The 23,583-nt window shown below is 42.8% G+C and overlaps 1 protein-coding gene across 1 annotated transcript in view; it reads left to right on the top strand.

The window, feature by feature from the left end:
• The window catches only part of GRM7 (glutamate metabotropic receptor 7), an 872,294-nt gene that overhangs the window by 332,484 nt on the left and 516,227 nt on the right, over window positions 1–23,583 (top strand). The window contains exon 2 of the mRNA XM_060180786.1: window positions 21,226–21,442. Coding sequence (XP_060036769.1) covers window positions 21,226–21,442 — 217 coding nt within the window. The remainder of the gene's footprint in view (window positions 1–21,225; window positions 21,443–23,583) is intronic.

Genomic DNA, 23,583 nt, shown 5'->3' with positions numbered 1-23,583 from the left:
ATTTTTTTAAAAAAGGAAACTAACTTGGCATTTTCTCACATTTTTTTTCTTCTTCTTCTCCTCCTTCTCCTTTTTTTTTTCTAAACTTCCAATATTGTTTGACTAATCCAAGTGACCACATTTTAAATTTGGAAAGTTTTCATGAGTTCTTTATCAGAAATGGGATGGGCGTTCCTTGGTGTGCTTATTGATTTTACTGTGAGGGAAAGTGAGCCCTTTTCTCTCTGAAGTATAATAGCAGCAGGCTGGGTAAATTGGTTTTTATTTAGTGGGAAGCGCGCGCACACACTGACATTTTGAGAGAGACAAGGGTGAATGATGGCCAAAGCGGACTAGAAGGGCTCAGAATTAAATGTTGTGGGACCCTTTGCTTACATCTGGTGAATATAAAACCAAACAAAATCATGGGGCTGTCATCAGAATGAGTTCTTTACAGAGCATAGTTTGTTTTCCAACTTCTAAAAATATTCATAGTGTTGATTTCTTTGAGTCCATCCAAACTTTGGTTTTGATTCTTTTTTTTTTCTAGCATATGTCATATTTCACTGTGAGAAATGTAATACCTCTTTGTAGCTTTACTTGACATGTTAGCTGGGAAATATTCTTCCTATTTTTTTAAATATATAATTTCTACAGATGACTATAAACATAGTTTAAGTCTTAACTGCTGGAAACTGGACACATAGCACTCAGCATTCAGTGCACTAAGATACATGAACTAATCATCATAGCACTTACACTCTCAGACGCTCTACGTCTGAGTGACCCTTTATAGTCATAGGTGCTTCTGTGCCTGATGAAGCTGAGAGATACAGAATTCCCAGGTCTGTTTGCTTTATCTATGAGAGGCTGGGGGGGGGGGAGGAGTAGAAGAAAAAGAATGTGTCCTTTTCTCTTATCCATATCTCCCATTTAGAAATTACACACACACACACTTATTTTTGGATAGAGACACAGAAAAATTGAGAGGAAGGGAGAGAGACAGAGAGACACCTGCAGCCCTGCTTCACCACTTGTGAAGCTTTCCCCCAGCAGGTGGGGACCAGGGACTTGAACCGGGGCCCTTGTGCACTGTAGTATGTGCGCTTAACCAAGTGTCGCCCCCCAATCTCCCATTTTGCTCCCAGGTAGAGCACATGACTTCCTGAGTCTAGCATATTTGGCATTATTTATAATTATCACTTAGGAGAGATTGACATTCTGGGAAGATAGAGAAAAGCAATACAAAATTGGGTCTCTGGTCTACGTGTCTGGACTGCTTACATATCAACTTATTTTATGTGAAAAATAAATCTGTGTGGGGGCAGCTTGACATTTTTGAATTTTTCCATTTTTATCCCTCTCAGGCCAGTTCATAACAGCAGTGCTTAAACATCAGAAGCGGTATTTCTAATTTTGAAATGCAAGATAAAGAGGTATTGAGATTAGAGCAAAAACAGTTTAGATTTGTTGAAACCTTGACTATGTAGAACCTTTTCAAGTGAAGTAATTCTAATTGTCTCTAACTCTTGGAAAGTGACTTTTGGTAAATGAGTTTTCTTCTCTGAATAGTAGCAGAACTGATTCCATGAGCACGTAAGCCCCACCCTGGGCCACTCTACACACCTTGCTCTTACCACCTTCTACTGGAAGGGCAGGATCAGAAGGACAGCAGACTGCTTAACATCCTTCAAGTCTTGCCTCAAATGAAAATCCAGGAACTACGGAGAGAATTAGTTACTCCATTTTAGAGTCTTGATTCATGTTGCCCTCTTAAAATACAGACAGTTTTACTATCTCCAAGAGCAGCTCCCCCCCCCCCCCCAGTATCTACAGAAAAGGCAATGATATGTATGGACAGATGCAACCATAGTTGGGAGGGGATAGAGTGCCATGAGTTGTGAGAGCAGAAGTTGCAGATACAGGGAAAGACTGTTAAAAATTACAAATTCTGGGAGCTGGGCGGTAGTGCAGCAGGTTAAGCACATGTGGCACAAAGCACAAGGATTTGCAGGATCCCGGTTTGAGCCCCCGGCTCCCCACCTGCAGGGGAGTCCCTTCACAGGTGGTGAAGCAGGTCTGCAGGTGTCTGTCTTTCTCTCCCTCTCTCTGTCTTCCCCTCCTCTCTCCATTTCTCTCTGTCCTATCCAACAGCGACGACATCAATAACAACAACAATAATAATTACAACAGCAATAAAAAGGCATCAAGGGCAACAAAAGGGAAGATAAATAAAAATTTAAAAAATTTACAAATTCTAAAATCACTATATCTTATTCTTTTTTATTTGGGGAGTGGATGGATAGTTTACAGTAAATACAGTTGTTGATACATGTGTAAAATTTCTCTCTCTCTCTCTTTTTTTTTTTTTTTACAAAACACTCTCATCCCCAGCCCAGGTCCCCCTCCACCATCATGCACCAGGACTTGAAACATCTCTGCTGCCTAGAGTACTTTTCTTTTAAAATTTTTATGTATAAAATGGAAACACCGACAAGACCATAGGATAAAAGGGGTACAACTCCACACAATTCCCAACACCAGAACTCCGTATTCTATGCCCTCCCCTCATAGCTTTCCTATTCTTTATCCCTCTGGGAATATGGACCCAGGGTCATTATTAAGGTCTGGCTTCTCTAATTGCTTCCCCGTTGAACATGGGTGTTGACAGGTGGATCCATACTCCCAGCCTATCTCTCTCTTTTTCTAGTAGGGCGGGGCTCTGGGGAAGCGGAGCTCCAGGACACACTGGTGTGGTTGTCTGTCCAGAGAAGTCAGGTTGGCATCATGGTAGCATCTAGAAGCTGGCGGCTGAAAGAAGAGTTAACATATAAAGCCAAAAAATTGTTGACTAATCATGAACCTAAAGGCTGGAATATTGCAGATGAAGTTTTGGAGATCTTCATTTTGTAGATAGCTAGTAGGCCTATTTTAGGTATATTCCAAAGGACCCATGACTATACTCGTTTTTTGTTTGTTTTTTTGTTTGCTTCTGTTTTGTTTTCTGAGCCTCACATCTGATATGCAGGTGGATCCAAGTTATTATCTAGGGAGATGGTGTCATGGCTGGAATAAGGGCTAGAAAGCTGCATCAGGGAAGAGAGTAGCTCCCAAATATAGGAAAGGTGTATAAATATTGTTGACTATAAACCCCATCGATTTGATGTGATTTGGGGCCCATATTCAGCTTAGGAGCCTATGTGACCTCTGCATCCCTGTAGATCTGAGCTCACATTATCAATGGGGCTTGGTGCCAGCACTATAAGTCCACCACTTCTGGAAGACATTTATTTTTTCCATTTTATTGGATAGGACAGAGAGAAATTGAGAGAGGAGGAGGAGGTAGAGAGGGAGAGGGAGAGGGAGAGGGAGAGGGAGAGGGAGAGGGAGAGGGAGAGGGAGAGGGAGAGGGAGAGGGAGAGCTGCAGATCCGCTTCATAGCTTGTGAAGCATCCTTCCTGCAGGTGGGGAACCAGGAGTCCTAAGTCATCTTCTTTCCCCAGCTGGAAGTATGTGAATTCTATCCTCTCCTCATAGAATTTGATCTTTCTTTGGAAGGATCCTGCTTCTTCATTGCTCTGTGTTTATTTGTTTGTGCATTTGTTTATTTGGGTTACAAGGTTGTAAGGCTACAGGGCATAGTTCCACACTACCCCCACCATAAGAATCGGCACCCGTCCAGTGGCAACTATCTTAGCTCTTAGCTCTCACAGGTCTTAAAGACAGTTCATTTCTGCATTTTATTTGTTTATTTTTTTCAGGGTCATGCATTCTAGTTTACCTTTTACTTATTCCACTAAGCATAAACACCTCCAATTCTGTCCACTTTGTCCCAAAGGACACAATATGCACCTTCTCTGCAGCTTCTTTAACCAGTCATTTGCTGGTGGGCGTTTAGGCTACTTCTAGTCTGTGGCCCTGGTGGGTAATGTGACTAGGAATACAGAGGTGCCGGTGTCCCTTTGGTTGAATGTTTGAGTGCCGTGTAGGTAAATATCTGATTGTTGTATTGCTGGATCATAAGGTATACCCTTTCTTGTATATTTGAATTGCTGGATCATAAGGTATACCCTTTCTTGTATATTTGAGGACTCTCCGTGCAGTTTTCTAGATGGACGGCTCTGGTTGGCATTCCCACTAGCAGTGTAATAGAGCCCCCATTTCTCCACAGCCTCAGCAATACCTGTCATTTCCTGTTTCGTTGATGCAGGCCATTCTTACAGGTGGGAGGCAGACTATATTTATATATATAGTTTTTATTTATAAAATGGAAACATCAACAAGACCATAGGATAAGAGGGGTAGAGTTCCACACAATTCCTCTGTATCCCATCCCCTCCCCTGATAGCTTTCCTATTCTTTAACCCTCTGGGAGTATGGACCCAAGGTCATTGTGGGATGCAGAAGGTGGAAAGTCTGGCTTCTGTAATTGCTTCCTCACTGAACATGGGTGTTGGCAGGTGGATCCATACTGTCTCTCTCTTTCCCTTGTGGGTCAGGGCTCTGAGGAAGTGGGACTCCAGGACACATTGGTGGGGTCGTCTGCACAGGGAAGTCAGGTTGGCATCATGGTAGCATCTGGAACCTTGAGGCTGAAAAAGAGTTCAGGTAGTTTTTATTTGTGTTTCTTTGATAATAAGACAAGTGGAGCATTCCCTCATATGTCTGTGGTGTCTGTGTATCTCTTCTTCAGAAAATTGCCTACTCCATCCTTTGGCCCACTTTTTTATTGAGTTGTTTTCTTTTTGTTAAACTGTACCAGTTCTTTATATAGATTCTTGATTTCCATCTCTTGTATGATGTGTAAAGATATTCTCCCAATTACTGGGTTTCCTGGTTATCTTTGTGTGGCTTGCTTCCAATATACAGAAGATTTTTGGTTTGATATAAACCCATTTACTCTTGCTCATATTCCATATACCCTTTTCTTTTTCCTTTTTTTTTTTTTTTTGGCTTTCTTTACCTCATTATTTTTGCCACAAAGACTTCCTTATTAGGGGAAATCTGCTTCCTGCCTAGCAGTTTAGCCCGTACCACATTCTACAGTCGTATTTACTCCAGACTGACTTCCCATTCTTATTAGTTCTTTTTTTTTAAGATGTTGTTTGTTTACTAGAAAGGTACGAGGAAAGTGAGAAAGAACCAGACATCACTCTGGTACATGTGCTGCTGGGGATTGAACTTGAAACCTTATGCTTAAGAGTCCGGTGCTTTATCCACTGCGCCACCTCCCAGACCACTCCCATCCTTATTGGTATTCTCTCCTCGGTAACCTTTCAGTATTTGATTTGCACTAGTCCCCCCTCCCCAGTGTTTCCTTCCTCATTGGGGAACAAAAATCATATAAAGCTAATATAGAAAATCTGGGCAAAGAAGGTGAGAGACTAAGTATGCTTTGTAAAAGCAAATGCCACATCCTCTGTCACCTACCCACCCCTGGTTTCTGAGGCGGGCTGCCTGGAAGCAGCCTTAGAGCTCTCATGTGTTCATGCAGTCACCCTTGAATGGCCACAAGGGAGCCACACTCATGCTAACACTGTTGACACAAGGCAGACAAAGTTCCTTTCTGCCAAATAATCATTGACTTCCCCATCTTCCTCCTTGACAATAGAACCTGGAACTTTCTTGCTTGTTTTCCTGCTATAATAATCTACCCTCAGATGTTCAATCGTAAGCCAATTATGGTAATCTTGTTCATTTTTCCCCCACGGTTTGTAATGATAATGGGACACCATTCCAAAAATGAGAGGTGAAAAAGAAGGTGAGGAATGGAGCATTTCAGGAAAACAGTCTTTCTTGATCAAAAGTGAGATAGGGAAGGAGAAAAAAAGCCTCTGCTTATCACAACCTGCCCTTCCCTCTTTGATATCATAGGATGTTGACTTAAAAATCACCCTGGAGGATTAGGAATCTTCAGTCAAATGCAAGGTGACCTTCTGAGAAACAACGCAGTCCCTGACACTGGGGATTCACTCCATCAGTCTGGGAAAATGCTGCATTCAGACTTATTTGAGAGTTTAATTATCTAGGTCACTATTCATTGAGCCATCCATTATTTCTTAGGCCAAAGTACCAACGCTTGGGACTTTCAAATATCAAACACCACATGTTTGTGTGATCTGATAAGATGTATCACAGAACAAGGAGTTTCTTCCCTTAAGGAATCTGGTAGCTTTCCCTCCGTAGTAATAGGAAAATGAGCTACAGGCAGACTTCACAGTCTTGGGCATCCTTTGCTTGGTGGGTAAACTCACCATAAATTCTCTACAGAAGTTTGCATGTGGTCGGTCAATCTGGAACTTGAGGGAGGACTACTGGGGCTTGATATATGGCAGGCAATTCAGCTCTGCAAATAAACAAACAAAAGAAAACAAACTCGAAAAAGCCCACAGGGGAAAAAAAAAAAAACCTATATGAGCATTGGCTAGAACCGGGCCTGCTCTGAGAAATTTGACTGTGGACTCACATTGGAAGAACAGACTTTAACTTGAATGGATTTTTATTTTTTATTTGTCATTAGCAGTATGGTACAATATCGTTGTAAGATGGCAGTGTCTCTGTCCGCATCACACCTACCACCAGAGTTCTGCATCCTCACCCTCTCCCACCTCCCAAAGATCACAGAGTGCCCACAAGTCTTAGAAACAGTTCCCTTGCTTCCCTTTCACTTGTTATTTTTTATTTATTTATTTATGTTGGGAGGGAGCAAGTTTATGTCAATCAGATCTCTGGATTCCACACATGAGTGAAGCCATCTGGTTGGCTCTCATCTCTTTACTTATTACGCTATAAGCAGTATCACGTCCAGTTCCATCCATTTTGTCCCAAAGAACACAGTATCATCATCTTTTTTTTTTCTGATGGCAGAGTAGTATTTCATGGAATATATATCCCATAACTACTTTAAAAATTTTTTTATTATCTTTATTTATTTTTTGGATAGAGACAGTCAGAAATCTAGCAGAATGAAGAGGCAGAGAGGGAGAAAGACAGAAGGACATCTGCAACCCTTCTTTACCCTTCGCAAAGCTTTCCCCCTGCAGGAAGGGACCGGGGGCTCGAACCTGGTCCCATAACTTCTTTAGCCAGTCATCTGATGGTGACTATTTAGGCTGCTTTCACTCTTAGGTTATTGTGAATAATGCAGCTATGAACATAGGGTGTTCTTTTTAATTAGTATAACTTGAGTGTATTATTATTTTGCATGGGTGCTTCTGCATATGTGCTTTAGAATTTTTTGAAATTTCATTTTAAATTTATTTTTACAAGTCATTTTTTAAATTTGTGATTAATAGTGGCTTACATGTTAGTAAGAATACAGAATATAGTTCCACACCACTCCTACCACTGACATTCTGTGTCCCTTGGGAGGGTGAACTTGCTCATCTCACAGTCTTTTTTTTTTTTTACTTCTCTCTTTTTTTTTTTTTACTTTTTAAATATTTTATTTATTTACTTTAATGAAAGAGATACAGAGAAAAAGATACTGGAGCTGGGTGGTGGCACACTTGCTTGAACACACATGTAACAGTGTGTAAGGATCAGAGTTCAAGCCCTTGGTCCCCACCTGCAGGGGGGAAGAAGCTTCAAGAGTGGTGGAGCAGGACTACAGGTGTCTTTCTGCCTCTCTCTCCTTCTCTGTCTCCTCCTTCCTCTCAATTTCTGTCTCTATCAAATAAATAAAATATAATAAAAATGAAAAAAAGCAGAAAAAATACACACAGAGAAAGAACAGAATCCTAAATCAGAGCTCAGCTCTGATCTAGATTGGTGCTGGGAATTGAACCTGGGACCTTAGTGCCTCAGGCATGAATGAACATTTTTGCAAAACCACCATGCTAGCATGTTACCTTTTTTTTTTTTCCAGTTCATGTGTTTCACCGTTTTAGATTCCATGTGGTAGTGTTTTTTTTTCCCACCTTTTTACTTATTTTGCTAAGCACAATCACCTCCGCTGTTTTAGACTTTAAAATGCTGATTTATACTTGAGTCCAGTCTTAGTCCTCACCTGGTGTACAGTGTTACTCTAGCTCCTCTTATTAGATTGTTTTTATGGCATATATGTATGCAGACAGGCATGGTCTCGCTGTATCTGAACACACACACACACACACACACACACACACACACGAGCATATTGCTAACCCTCTAATTTTTTAGCTTACCACCTGTTCATCTGTAGTTCCTAAATCTAACAGAAGAAAGAAAAACAAAACTACTAGTTATGCACTATGCGTGTAGTATTCTAGTGTCTTATGACTCACTCCTTCTGCACTATCAGATTGCCATAGAACACTTATTTACTTAGAATATGCTCTGTGTAGAAGCTAAAATAAACCTCCTTCCTTCCCTCTTTTTTTTTTATTATTATAATGGGGTGGAGAAAGCAAATACAGCGTCTTCATTCACTAAGCCTCTTTCAAGGAATCAGAGGATCAGCACAGATTGAACGTCAGCTTCTGGAACATCTGCATCTGAAGTCGTACTGGGTGCGAAGCCATGGGCCTGCAGCCCGGCCAGCCGCTGTACCTGGCTTCAGACTCACGCCATGAAATGTCGCAGCCCATGGGGGAGCCTTTCAGTCAGGCGCCCTTGACACCCACCACTGCGACTTTCTGAAAGCTGGTGCCTGCACTATGAATCCACTGCCCCTGGAGGCCTTTTTTTTGTTCTTCTTTTGGTTATCGTTTTTGTTGTTGTGGTTGCTATTGCTGCTGGATAGGACAGAAAGAAATGGAGAGAGGTGGGGAAGACAGAGAGGGAGAGAGAAAGACACCTGCAGACCTGCTTTACCACTTGTGAAGCAACCCCTTCCCTGCCCACCCCCCCCCCCCCCGCAGGTGGGGAGCAGGGGGCTCGAACCAGGATACTTGAGTTTCACACTATGTGCGTTTAAACCTGTGTGCTACCTCCCAGCCCGATGATTTGCTCATCTTAAGGCTGGAGACATTGGTGGGAGTTAATCTTGTCTGGTGGCAGCTATATGTGCTGTTCTTTATATAGGATGTTATTCACCACCTGAACTTTACTTCTTCCTAAATTTCTTTGTTTCACAAGAGATAGGGAGACACAAGTTCTAAATCCTATCTACCTACCTACCTACCTACCTACCTATCATTACCTATCATTACCTATCATTATCATCTATCTATGTAGCTGTCGTCTATGTAGCTATCATTATCTACCAACTATCTATCTGCCTACCATTATCTATTTCATTATCTGTCATCTACCTGTGTATCTATCATCTGTCTGTCTGTCTATCTATCTATCACTGTCTATCTATCCAATTTCTGGCACACACTGAGTCTAGGATGAAGCCCAAGGCCTTTTTATGCAAGGCCTGTGCTTTACTCTCTGAGCCAACCCCGTCTCCTGGCTAAGTGGCATTTTAAAAAATTTCTTTATTGGGGGATTAATGGTTTACAGTCAACAGTAAAATACCATAGTTTGTACATGCGCAACATTTCCACATAACTAAGACAACCCCCACTAGGTCCTCCTCTGCTGCTAAGTGGCATTATAGCTTCACCCCTGTGCAACATTTTGCAAATAAAAAATTACTGTGGCACTTTTAGTGGGGGCTTCACAAAGGTGCCTGCGTTCTGACTGGCCAGCCTACATTCTTTACATCTCGGGCTCCAAGTCTCTGAGAAGGCAGTGGATATTCATAACAAGACTAGTGCTCATATTAAAGTTGTCGTAGAAACTCACTCGATTTTAGACTCCACACACTTTTGAAAGTCCAGTGTCCATGAGCTGTAATAAAACAGTAACGATAAATACCAGGAAGAATCTTTTAAGACCTGCGTGTCACACAAATGTTCCCTGCAGTGCTCACAGACACTGATGGCTTTTAGGGAAACCAGCTGCTGCTCACAGAATGTGGAAGGTGTTCAGTGTGTACCCCTTGAGGTTGATCAGTTAGGAGAGATTTGACATTGACTGAAACTACAGATCTGACATCTACTCAGACTTATTAGCCCTTTTCAGTACTTTGAACAAAACCACAACAATGACTTCACAAATACCAGAATAAAAACCCGGCCTCCCCTCACTGAATGAGAGAAGATATTTACAGGCCATACATCAGATAAGAGGCTAATAACCAAAGTATACAAAGAACTCAGCAAACTCAGCAACAAGAAAACAAGTGGCCCCATCCAAAAATGGGGAGAGGATATGAACAGAATATTCACCACATAAGAGATCCAGAAAGCCAACTAACATGAGAAAATGCTCCAAGTCTCTGATTATCAGAGAAATGTAAATAAAGACAACAGTGAGATACCACTTCACTTCTGTGAGAATGCCAGACATCAGAAATGCCAGCAAGAACAAATGCTGGAAAGGATGTGGGGACCAAGTTACCCTCCTGCACTGCTGGTAAGAATGTAAATTAGTCCAACCCCTGTGGAGACCAGTCTGGAGAACTCTCAGAAGGCTAGAAGGTGGACACTACCCTATGGCCCTGCAATTCCTCTCCTGGGGCTATATCCCAAAACACCCAAAATTACCCATCCAAAAAGATCTGAGTATACCTATGTTCATAGCAACACAAATTGTAATAGTTAAAACCTGGAAGCAACCCATGTGCCCAACAACAGATGAGTGGCTGAGCAAGTTGTGGTTTTGATAGACAATGGAATACTAATCAGCTATTAACAATGATGAATTCACCTTCTTCGCCTCTTCTTGGATACAGCTTGAAGGAATCATGCTAAGTGAGATTATCCAGAAAGAGAAGGAAGAATATGGGATGATCTCTCTCACTCACAGACAGGAACTGAAAAGTAAGAACAGAAGGGGAAACACAAAGCAGAGTTTGAACTGGGTTTGATGTATTGCACCCAAGTAAAGACCTGCGTAAGTCCAAGTAAAGACTTGCACCCAAGTAAGGACTCTGGGTTGAGGAGGACCACAGAGAAGGACCTCGTGGGGTTTGAATTATTATGTTGAAAACTGAGAAATGTTACACATGTAAACAACTATTATATTTTATTTTCCTGTTGACTGTAAGCCATTAATTCCTCCATGAAGAAATTAAAACAAACAAACAAATAATAATAATAATAATAATAAAAGGCCTTCCTCATGTCGGCAAGGATGTTGTATCAGGGAAGAGATAAGTGTAAATCCAAGAGCAAGAGGGTTCAAGGGAAAGTGTCTGAGTTGTTCAAGCATTCTCCCTTTTAGGGATTCATATCAATAAAGCTTAATAAGAACTCAGAGTACAGTGGCTGCTAGCTGTGAACTTAATCGTGCCCCCACGGGGAGTTCATTAGTATCCCGACAGGTACACTGGAGCACTTCCTCAGCTTCACAGAAAACATGCCTAGACTGTCTTCACTGCGTTTGCAGAAACCGACCTCTGGAGGACATTTGCTGTCTCCTCTCCTCCTCGTGTGAATTCCCTAAGCCTCATTCACTGTTCCCTCCAAGTTCCCAAGTAAGTGGTGACAGGCCTTGTCTTTGGCACTGTCCCTTGTCCTTGGCACTGCCCTCATGACACCAGGAGGAAGAAGCAGCAGAAAATGTCCTGGGTCTTAGTTACCCTCCTCCCCCTCCCCCCCCCCCGGGGTCTTTTCATTGTCATTGATGATTGCTCCCTGTCCTTCTTTGAGGAGGCCGTTTTCAGAGTAAATGAGAGTAAAAATTAGTTGGTTTGAGATGCTTACTGCTTAGAAAACGGAGGAGGCATCATCATCATTTTTGTTTTCCAAGAATTCTAACCGATGTGTTGAGAAAAAGAAAACTAAATGCATTATTATAATGTGATTTACTTATCTGAAAATACCAAGGAAATAAGCAGAATGCTATTAGAGCTAATAAGAACTCTAGCATGTAAATTACAAAGCAAATAATAAAAAGGAATAGATTTCTATATATCTGTAATAAATGGAAAACAGAATTGAAAATTGTGTACCATTCACAGTCCAATAAAAAGAACAATTATCTAGAAATAAAGTTACCAAGTCATGGAGAAGGGCTACATGGAGACAAATAGCAAATGTCACCAAGAAATAGGAATAAACAATAGAATAGATTTAAAAAAGAAAGAAAGAAATATTTTGAGCTGCAAAATGACTTTGTGGGTAGAGTACATAGCTTTTTATTTATTTTTTATTAGAGATTTACAAAATTAAGAGATAGCAAGAGTATAATTCCACTTGTTCCCACCACCGGAGTTTTGTGTCCCCAGTTCCTCCATTAGTAATTGCTGTCGTTCTTCAAAGGTCGGATATGAGTTGATTTTATGTATGTGTGTTCTTTTTTCCCCCTCTGGTTCTGCCTTCTCTTCTTTTCTAAGTCACACTTACACCCATTTCTACTTTCAGATGTCCTTCCTTTCTCCTCTTCTCTGTCTGGGTCTTGATGGAATTGGGGTTCAAAGTCCCTAGATCCCTATTCTCAGCTGTTCTATTCTTACTTTTTGGTCCCTGTTTCTTAAATATTTTGTCCTTCTTTATATCTTATCACCATTCAGCCACCAAGTTGCAGATGCTACTATTATTTCCTCCTGACTTCCCTGGGCAGATGACCCCACCAATGTGTCCTGGAACCCCACCAGATCCCTGCCCCACTAGGGAAAGACAGAAGCAGGCTAGGGGCAGAGATCCACCTGCCAACACCCATGTCCAGCACAGAACCAACTACAGAAGCCAGAACTCCCACCTTCTGAACCCCCAAAACTATTTTGGTCCATACTTCTAGAGGGAGAGGAATGTTAGGGGAGGTTGACCAGAATGCATATCTTGCATATCATAGAACCCTGGCTGCTCCACAGTGGAGCACCATACACATGGGTGGTGTAGCCTTGCTTTGGCATCTCTTCCTCTCTCTATCTCTCTCCTCCTAAATATATGGCATAAGAATTTAGGCTGGGGAGAACACATTGGTGCTGTTGTCCATACATAAGACCCTCTGTTCTTTCCTTAAAACAGTATATATATTTTTCCACATGAAAAGATAAACTCTTCTAAATGTATGATTTATTCCCGCATTGATTTATAGATGTAAGGTAATTTCATCTGAATCGCAATAGAATCCTATTTAAAACTTGAAAAATTGTGCTTCTTAGTCTCAGCTAGAAAATTAAGATGCACGATCACCTATAGCCATTTTAAAATGCTGATGAAGAAAGAATATGTTCCAACTAATGTGATCTTAAACGATTTTAAGTTCATAGGAATTAAAGTAGTAGAACACTGGAGATAGGTATGTTTTATGAGAACAGAAGACAGAACATGGGAATAGAAAAGAAGGCACCCCAAAGACACAAAGGTATTTAACAATTTATAACAACAGATGGCCTTTCCTATCAGGAAAGAATGACTAATTATTTCATATGTGGAGCTGGAGCAAGTAGTCAGCCATTAGAGAGAAAAATAGATGTGTTCTTCTTGTGTAGTGACTCAGGGAATTTCCTTACAGAGAATGATAGAAGAGTAAAGCTGAGGTCCTCTGTCATTTGTTGTTGGGTGAGGGTATTATGTGTGGATTTGAGTAGTAATCTAAGAAAATACTCCCGGACTTCTACTAAGACTTGAATTAGTCCAGGAGATTTCCTTTGTTGTTCTGATAGCCTATTTTCTTCTTCTTCCTCTAGCGTTTGCCCTTCTTCCGTAGCCAGTCAACAGCATCAGGTTGAGCCTGATGTAAAGTTTCGAGACCTCCTTTGAATCTGGAGAGGTGGCAGTCGTTGACTATGTGGGTCATAGTCTGTTTGGAGCCGCAGAGGCAGTTCAGTCGTCTCTGGCTCCCCAGCGATGGAACATAGCGGCGCACCGGCCATGGCCTGTTCCATAGCGACTGAGGAGGGCCCGATCATAATGTGCTAGGTCAAAGCCGGGTTGACGCTTGCAGGGGTCTGTGATGAGGTGTTTGTTCTTTACCTCAGCTGACTGCCAGCTCTGTTTCCAAGAGACTGGAACAGAGAAGTTCAGTGTAGGCGTAGGGGACCAGATTGGGTGATGAGACGTCAAGCGTTGGACAGGGTGGGCGAAGATATCCGCGTATATTGGCAGGTCCGGTCGAGCGTAGATGTGGGAAATGAACTTAGATGATGCTGCATCCTGACGAATATCTGGCGGGGCGATGTTGCTAAGAACTGGCAGCCATGGAACCGGGGTGGAACGGATGGTTCCAGAAATTATCCTCATGGAGGAATATAATTTGGAATCGACCAAATGGACATGGGGGCTATGGAACCATACTGGGGCACAGTATTCTGCAGTGGAATAGCATAATGCCAGAGATGATGATCGGAGTGTGGAAGCGCTCGCGCCCCATGAGGAGCTGGCCAGTCTTGCAATGATGTGATTCCTCGCGCCCACCTTCGCTGCAGTTTTTATGAGATGTTTGTGAAATGACAGAGTGCGATCGAGAGTAACGCCAAGATAGACTGGCTGGGCTTCATGCCGGATTCTCGTATCGCCAAGCTGCACATTAAGCTCACGCGAGGCCGAGGCATGGTGTAGATGGAAAACAGATGATACTGTTTTTGCAGTGCTAGGGATTAGTCGCCATTTTTTACAGTAATCAGATACCAGAGACATGTCTTTCGTGAGTGTTTCCTGGAGGATGTGGCTCGCTTCATTCCTGTCCCACATCTTGGAATCTGAGTCTATGCCCAAAGTTTGGCGTCGTGCGAAGATTATAGCGGTTTTTGAAACCAAAGAAAGACCCAACACTGGCCGCCAGCTATAGACCAATTTCTCTCCTCTCCGTGTGTTACAAACTTCTTGAGAGGCTGCTTCTGTCACGTATTTCTCCTCTTACAGAGAAATTCCTATCACCCGCCCAGGCTGGTTTCCGCCCAGGAAGATCTACCTGCGAACAAGCCCTGGCCCTCTCAACTTACATTGAAAATGGATTCCAGAAGAATTTAAAGACGGGTGCTGTCCTTGTTGATCTCACAGCAGCCTATGACACGGTCTGGCACCATGGTCTCCTAGTCAAGATCTCAAGATGCCTGCCTCCATGGGTGGCCAACACTATATCGTTTCTTCTCCAAAACAGAAGATTCCGGGTGCATCTGGGTGACAAGTCTAGCAGATGGAGACTTGTCTCAAGTGGCCTCCCCCAGGGCTCTGTTCTGGCTCCTACGCTATTTAATATTTACATCAATGACCTCCCAGAAACTTCTTCAAGGAAGTTCATCTACGCCAATGACATTTGCTGTGCAACTCAGGCATCCAAGTTCGACATCCTCGAGCCTATTTCATAATCAGGACAACTAGAATGACGTACTTTATCACCCCACCTCTTCTATATTTATTATGAAAAGAAAATTAAGATACACTTTGTTTATTTTACTATTATTATTATTATTTTATTTACCAGAGCACTGCTTAGCTCTGGCTTATTGCAGGGGGTTGAACCTGGGATTTTGAAGCTTCAAACTAAGAGAGTCTCTGCATATGCATTATGCTATCTCCTCCACCATATTGTGAAAAAAAATACATAAAAGCAACAATCCAGCCAAGTATTATAGTGAAGTGTTCTGAAGTTCACAAAGAGTGGTTTCAAGAGTGAAAGTTTTAGCTTTGTGACCCCAGGATGGAGTTGTATTCTAGGTCTCTGCCTGAGTTTCCTCTTGTAGAATGAACCAGTGATTGGATACTGTAGTGTGATGTAGAGTATATAGAGGAAAGATTATTTACTGATTTTTATACAAGATAATGCATGTGAAACTTTTAGAATGTACCTGGCATATAGTAGTTAAGTAAGTTTTAACCCATGGTCCCCACCTGCAGGGGGGGAAAGCTTCACGAGTGATGAAATAGGGCTACAGGTATCTCTCTGTCTCTTCCCCTCTCTAACTCCCCCTCCTTTCAATTTCTATCTCTATTTAATAATAAAAAGTGTTACAAATGATTTAAACATTTGTAATTTTTTTATGATCTTTATTTACTTATTGGATAGAGACGGCCAGAAATTGAGAGTGAAAGGGATGATAGAGAGGGAGAAAAACAGAGACACCTGCAACACTGCTTCACCACTCACAGAGCTTTCCCCCTGCGGGGGGGGGGGGGGAAGGGTCGTTGCGACATGTGTGCCCAACCAGGTGCACCACCACCTGCCCCCATAAAGAGTTAAGTAAATGGATATTATTTCTAAAGCAATAATGACTGACACACAGGGAATAATGTACTTATATTATATTATATTATATTATATTATATTATATGTAGGGTGTTTGTGATGATGTGACCCAAGGAACTTGGAATATCTATGTGGGGGATGGGGACACTTCGAAAAGAAACACATGACATTTTCTATATTATTTCTGTCCTTCAAAATAACCTTGAACCACGGATGCCGCCGACTCACGGTGGTGAAACTGCTTCACCAAAGTCACCTCCAGCAAACAGAAGCATCAGCAGTTGATACTCAGTATTGTCAAGACCTCATCCATTTTATTTCCGTTCTACCCACAATCTTTTTTCCACTCTACCCCCAGCTGGCAATCTTTTTCTTTGATGGGGGGGGGGGGGTTCTTAAGTCAAGTCCCATTAGGAGACAGGGGCTTCTTTTTCACCCTGACTTCAATCTGAGTTAGGGACAGAAAGCCAAGCCAGAAGCCTATTGTTTGAAATGCAAAGCTGCATGAGTCCTGAGGACAGGAAGCCTACCCCCACCCTTATGGTCATAGCACAGGACTGTTGTTAAAATTCGGAGGCTCTTGCCGGGCTGGCTTGCTTCACGGCTGGTAACAGAGACGCGGAGACAACGGCTGGGCAGGGAAGCTGTATTTCTTTATTCAGGAACAACGATTCACAAACTAAGACAAACTAATCACCAAACAGAACTCTGCTGTCTCTTTGCAGCGGCGCAAGCACTCTCTCTTTTACTCTGGAACTCAGGAACCCTCTCCCTTACTCTCGAACTCAGAAACTCTCGCACTCTTGAACTCCGGAACTCAGGAACTCTGTCACTGGGGAACTCAGGAACTCTCGGACTCCGGAACCCTCTCCCAGGGTCCCTTGGGGCGGGGCCAAGCAGGCCCGCGAAATTAACAGGACTCATCCAATTCTCTTGGAGGGGGAGGGCTAGAACAAGCCAATGTAAAGCATACGACAATTCCCCCTTTTCTTTTTAACTAAATGACTATAGTATCAAGGGTGTGGGGTGAACAGAAACATATATAACCAAAACCAGCATGTTGCCAAGGGAAGGCCAGAGGGGGCCATATCTGAAAAAAAAAAATTTTCTTGCCTCTGGGGGGCTACTTGCCTCGACGGGCAATTGCATGGGGGCGGGGAACGGCCTAGGGTCCCACAGGCAGCTGGCTGCAACTTACTTACTATGAAACAAAACATGTTATTAGCATATCTACTGCAGGATCTAACGTTTTTAATAGAGAAGGAATTTGAGACTTTTACATATCAACAACGTCTTTTAACCTTTTGTTACACCCATTCAAGATGGAGACACACCCTAGGTGTGGGCCGGAGAGGAAACCTCAGGCATGAGAATAATTAGCATAGCCATTGTGCGATCTACCATTTCTAATAGAGAAGGTAGTGTTTTACATATCAACAAGTCTATTTAACCTTTTGTTTAGACCAACTTAGTTGAAATATATTGATTGTTAACTAATTTTTACCTCAGACTTTAAATGTAAGTTAATTTTTATCTTTATGAGAATTACGTTGAAAACCTTTTTCATTTATCTTTGACTAGTAAGAATTTAGCCTTAAAGCTACTGTTTACCAAACTTTAAACATACACATAAACATAGTCATTAATACACGAGGAGAGAAACCTTTGTTACGAAGACATGTCATTTTAAACACGAATTTAAATCTATATTGTCTTAGTTGTTGGGGGGGGGGTTCACCATCCGGAGGTGGCTTCCCGCGCAGCTCCACTTCTAGGAATTGCAGGTTGCGATCTCTGCACGAATCTCTGCGTACTCCAGCTTGTCTGTCTTCAGACCGGACCGGCGGCTGGAGATCTCGTGTGCCCAGTTTTGGCAGGGAGCCCGGGGGTCCGGGAGGCCCGGGATGGTTCCAGAATTCATAGAAAGAGGGCAGGCAGGCCAGCTTTGCAGAAGGCGTGAGCCTAGGTGCCCAGGGGTGGCGGCCATGATGGGCCGCCGCGGCCCTGCCCCATGGCCCTGCCATGTCTGCTGCCCTGTTCGCAGTGGCCAAGCAGTGTGGAGGGATCACGCGTCCAGTGCCCTGCGTCACGCGGTGGAGAGCCGGCTCCTGTGGGCTGGCCTCAGGCTCTTGCATGTTGGCCTCGGGCTCCAGCATGTTGGCATCGGGCTCTAGCGAGCTGGCATCGGGCTCTTGCATGGTGGCGTAGGCCTCCTGCGGGCTGCAGGGCTGCGGGGTTGCTGGCGCGGTGCGCGGGGTTGTCTGGGTGCAGCCGGCTGGCTGGCTGTTTAACCAGGTGGAAACAGCAGCTCCGCACCTCGCCTCCCGCCCGCTGGCTCTTCCCGCTGGCTGTTCTGAGTTCGCCCGAGCGAGTGGAAACCACAGAGTGGTCCAGAGATAAATGTTCCAGAAACAGCAAAACAGTCTCGTGAAGAAAGAGCAGAGGCCTTTGGAGATCTCTTCACAAGCAGAAGAGAAGGCCATCGTACATAGGTAGCCAAATTGTCTTTACTTATCTGAGAGATGCGCAGGTCAGGTCCACGTGGGCGCCATTTGTTGTTAAAATTTCTGGGGCTCTTGCCGGGCTGGCTGGCTTCACGGTGGGTAACAGAGACGCGGAGACAACGGCTGGGCAGGGAAGCTGTATTTCTTTATTCAGGAACAACGATTCACAAACTAAGACAAACTAATCACCAAACAGAACTCTGCTGTCTCTTTGCGGCGGCGCAAGCACTCTTTCTTTTACTCTGGAACTCAGGAACCCTCTCCCTTACTCTCGAACTCAGAAACTCTCGCACTCTCGCACTCTCGAACTCCGGAACTCAGGAACTCTGTCACTGGGGAACTCAGGAACTCTCGGACTCCGGAACCCTCTCCCAGGGTCCCTTGGGGCGGGGCCAAGCAGGCCCGCGAAATTAACAGGACTCATCCAATTCTCTTGGAGGGGGAGGGCTAGAACAAGCCAATGTAAAGCATACGACACAGGACTGTACTACATATTGGCTATGGAAGATCCAATCATCAGGGCCAACTTATTTGACTATACAGCAGCCCTAGTCAGGGTGATATAGACAGAGTTTTGTGGGAGTGGTAAAGCAGCAGCTTTGAGCAATGGAAGTCGGGTGTACTCTAGGCAAATCATATCAGAAAGAGAGAAGGGGTGTGTCTGTGGTGGCACACCTGGTTAAGTGCTCATATTACCAGGGTTCAGAACCTAGTTTTGAGACCCTGCTCCCCACCTGTAGGGAGTCCGTTTCACAAGTGGTGAAGCAGGTCTGCAGGCATCAATCCTTCTCTATCTCCTCATCTGCTCTCAATTTCTCTCTATCCTATCTCTATCTATCTATATCTCTATCTATCTATCTATCTATCTATCAATCTCTCTATATATATATCTATATAGGAAAATGGCCACTGGGAGCAGTGGATTCATAGTGCTGGTACTGAGCCCCAGCGATAACCCGGTGGCAGTAAGAGAAGGAGAGGGAGACGGAGGGAGAGGGAGAGGGAGAGAGAGAGGGAGAGAGATTGGTTAAGATTGAGTAGATTTCTCAGAGCTCAAAGAATCCACTTGAATATAGCTTTGGCATCTTTGGGGCTGTTGGGCATGTTCTGAGAAGAGACCAAAATCATTCCTCAAAAACCCTATGATGAAGCAGAGATAAGTCTTGGGAGTTGGCCAGAAGAATTCTATACAAGTTGCCCATTGTTCTAGGTAGATTTCTTGGACCAATTATTTTCTACCATAAACTCGACTTGAAAGAACTGGGAGCCAATACACACTGAAAGCAGGCCCTAAGCCAAGAGCCTTACCTCTGAATAGTTCAGGACTGCCCTGACGGGGGAGGTGGGGGCAGATGTTAAGGCTTCTTTGTGTACGTGTGGTGTAGCTGAACCCAGCACGTCAGTACTCCTGGGGTAGTCTAATCTCACACGATACCATAAAGTAGGGACTATGCAAGCCAAGGGGAACAAGCTGTTTGTGAGATTGCCCTTCTGGAACTAAGTCCTACTATGCTGTCGTCATCAGACAGAGCTCCTGAGATCAAAGTCCAGAACTACTCAGAATAGCTACTCAAGTTCATCTGAAGCCGAGGGCCTGGGTGCTTTCTTTCTTTCTTTCTTTCTTTCATTTTTATTTATAAAATGGAAATACTGACAAGGCTATAGGATGAGAGGGGTACATTTCCACACAATGCCCACCACCAAAGCCCACACAGGGGTGAAAGACTCCTGTGCCATTCTTCTCTCCTAACACTCAGAGGGGAACATGGAAATTTTTGAGGAAGGTTTCTCCTGGTTGATGGACTCCTGAGTTGAAGGGGACAAGGGACTTGCCTGACTATAAAGGCATTCCTTCATAGTCTTCTTATAAAGAACAAATGAAATAATGCATGTGACTGCTTAGGCATTCCCTAATAGGTCAGCCAGTGCTAACAGTAATGCATTCATCAGGCTGCATGAGCCATGTCAACTAAACTGATCTTTATTTATTTATTTATTTGCCTCAGTCACTGGGGCTTGGTGCCTGCACTGAAAATCCACCTTTTCTGGAGACCTTTATTTTTTAAAATTATACTGGACTGAGAGAAATTTAGAGGGTAGGGTAGATAGAGAGAAGGAGAGAAAAATAGACACTTAAAGACCTGCTTCACCGCATGTGAAAGTGACCCCTCTGCTTGTGTGGAGCCGGGGGCTTGAACCAGGGTCCTTGTGCGGGTCCTTGTGCTTCACACTATGTGTGCTTATCCCCTTATGCCACCGCCTGACCTTTCTTGAGCCACATTCAACTAGGCTATTGTATGTTTTTTATTGTTGTTTATTTGTCTCTACTTGTTCACAAGAAGTAAAGCAAGATAGAAAATGTTAACTAAAATAGCTTTCTGAGCACTTTTATCATGACCAACACGATTCGTGTAATCCCCATGTTACCTTGTAAATATTTCCAAAGAGGAGGGAACAAAAGGTCAGAGGACATACATCAATAGAGGCTTTATGCCCTTGGGAATAGGTTGTTGACAAAACATGCATCCTCATTGAAACCATGCTATGAATGTTGGGTACACGTAGAGACTAATATCACCCAGGATAACACGCCTTGCCGTGGCAATGCTCTCACTAGTCTTTTCCTGTCTTTCAGATCCCCCAGATTAGCTATGCATCAACAGCTCCTGAGTTAAGTGATGACCGGCGCTATGACTTCTTCTCACGTGTGGTCCCACCAGACTCCTTCCAAGCCCAGGCCATGGTGGACATTGTCAAGGCACTTGGTTGGAATTATGTGTCTACTCTTGCATCTGAAGGAAGTTATGGGGAGAAAGGTGTGGAGTCCTTCACACAGATTTCCAAAGAGGCAGGTAGGAAGAGATTTCACTTATCAAGGTGACTCTTTGCAGAAATCTGTAGCTTATACTGTGCTTTTTGGATGTTATAAAACCAACATCATATAAATCCCGCCTGCCCCCCCATCTCTACTCTCACATACCCCTTCCTGTGAAGTAAATATGCAATGTCTTCTTTCATAGTGCTTTGTTGTTTTTGAAGAGATTATTTAAAAAAAAAAAAAGTGAAACTGGTAGTCCTTAAGGTGTCAGTGGATGAAATGAGAAGAAAATGAAAAATTGATCTTATTTCTCTGTAATAGAGAAAAGTGTGAATCTCTGTGTAGATTTGGAAAGATGAGAAAGTGTAGTTAAGTAGGCCTCTCTGTGCTTGCTCTGTTTCTCCACCACTCTCCAAACTGAGAGGATTACTGGGAACTACAACCTAAACCACTAGATTTATGAGAACTCAAAACGGTGGCATTTTTTTGAAGCAGAATAACAGTGATGACTTTGAATGACTTGTCCAGTACAAGATTAAATAAATTGCCCCTGCAATAGAATGTATTTAGACAAATAGACTTTGAAACTCGAGGTTATTTTGAGTAAGACAGTTCTATTAGGCAGCGATTGGCGACGAATCTCTTTTGTGTTTGTTTATTTAGTTCAAGTTGGAAGTAATGGGCTTAACTGTTTGATCACCTGACTTTCCTTGGGTAGATTTTGAAAAATGAGACTAAATCTTCCTAGTTAGGATTCCTAGCCAAGGGATACATGAGTTTCTGCATGAATTTGTTGAATATAGTAGACATATATTATAGGATGCATGCTTCCTTGTCTCTTGTATATACTTTTTATTCTAAAGCCAGTTGAGACTTTAATCTAATGCAAATGACAGTTGACTAGTGTAAATCAGTAACTGTAAGGGTAAACAAGCAAAGGAGACAATAAGATCAGATATCCATGAGTAGACCTGGTTGTCCTCAATCCCAAAGACATAACCACAGGCATTGGACTGTCAGAAAAACAGCAGATGAAATTGTGCATGTCACACTTTTTGGTGCCAGAAAAGGAGCACCAGACTTGCTTATAAGTCCTGCCTGCGACTTCAGTTCAGTGTCTTTTCATAAGCAGTGATTTCAGAGATTCACTGGAGATGTGGGTCATTTTAACGTGCTCCTGTCTGCCTAACAATATTCTTGCTTTTCCATCCTTGATGAAATAACTCCCTCTTGGACCGTTCTCATCCTAAATACTGATACTATATTCAGTTGAACAAATACATCTAGAGGAAACATCTTAGGTTCTGTTGCCTTGAGCTTGTATTTCTAGGTGTTTCCTTCCACTGAACTTATCACATGCTGGCATAAGTGTTCTCCTTGTTTTCTTGTTTCCAAGACTTTAAGAAACAGCCATGACTGTCTCATTTATCACCGTCATTCTAGTTGTCCTGATTATAAAATAGGCAACATTTCTGGTTATATAGAATATTTATGATGGGGGGTGGGGGAAGCAGTGGTGTCTGCCTGTCACAAAATGATTTGTAAGTTTCATTAGCATTCAACTTCTTAAATCTCCAAAGGGACACCTGACCACTAAAATATGACTAGTGATTTAACAGTGGTTTACAAAATTATAAGGTTTCAGGGATATTGTTTCACACTCTTATAGACTGTGTGTGAGTCACTGAACCCTCCCCCCGCCCGCCCTGGGCAAAGTCTTGGGTCCCTACCCCTGTGAGAGTTACCACAGTTTTCACAATGTCTGAGGGACAATTTGGACCAGACCATTGTTCATAACTATATTTCTTTTTTCTTTCTTTCTTTTTTTTTTCTTTTTTTTTTTTTTGCTAACTATATTCTGTTCACTTGTCTGATTCCTGTGTGGACCCAAATAATGCAAAAGACTGACTTAATGAAATATCTAAAACATAAGCATAAAGATAAGCCAAGGTGAAGAGAAATCATAGACAGAAGTGGGAGATAGCACTCAGAAAAAAAGGCTCAGATGCCACCTTACTCTATGTAACTACTGCAATTTGCTCCCAAATGCAATGGTGATTTTTTTGTATTCGAGAAGCAAAGAGTGTTGCTCATTTTTTGAATAGAATGCATCATGTGCATAAGGTTAATGTTTTGTTGACTATTTATTAAAGGAGCAAAACAATTGGTTTGCTC

This window comes from Erinaceus europaeus, chromosome 21, assembly GCF_950295315.1.
Source record: "Erinaceus europaeus chromosome 21, mEriEur2.1, whole genome shotgun sequence".
NCBI classification, from domain to species: Eukaryota; Metazoa; Chordata; class Mammalia; order Eulipotyphla; family Erinaceidae; genus Erinaceus; species Erinaceus europaeus.
The sequence above is the reverse complement of the archived record's forward strand: the minus strand, read 5'-3'. Positions and strand labels throughout refer to the sequence as shown.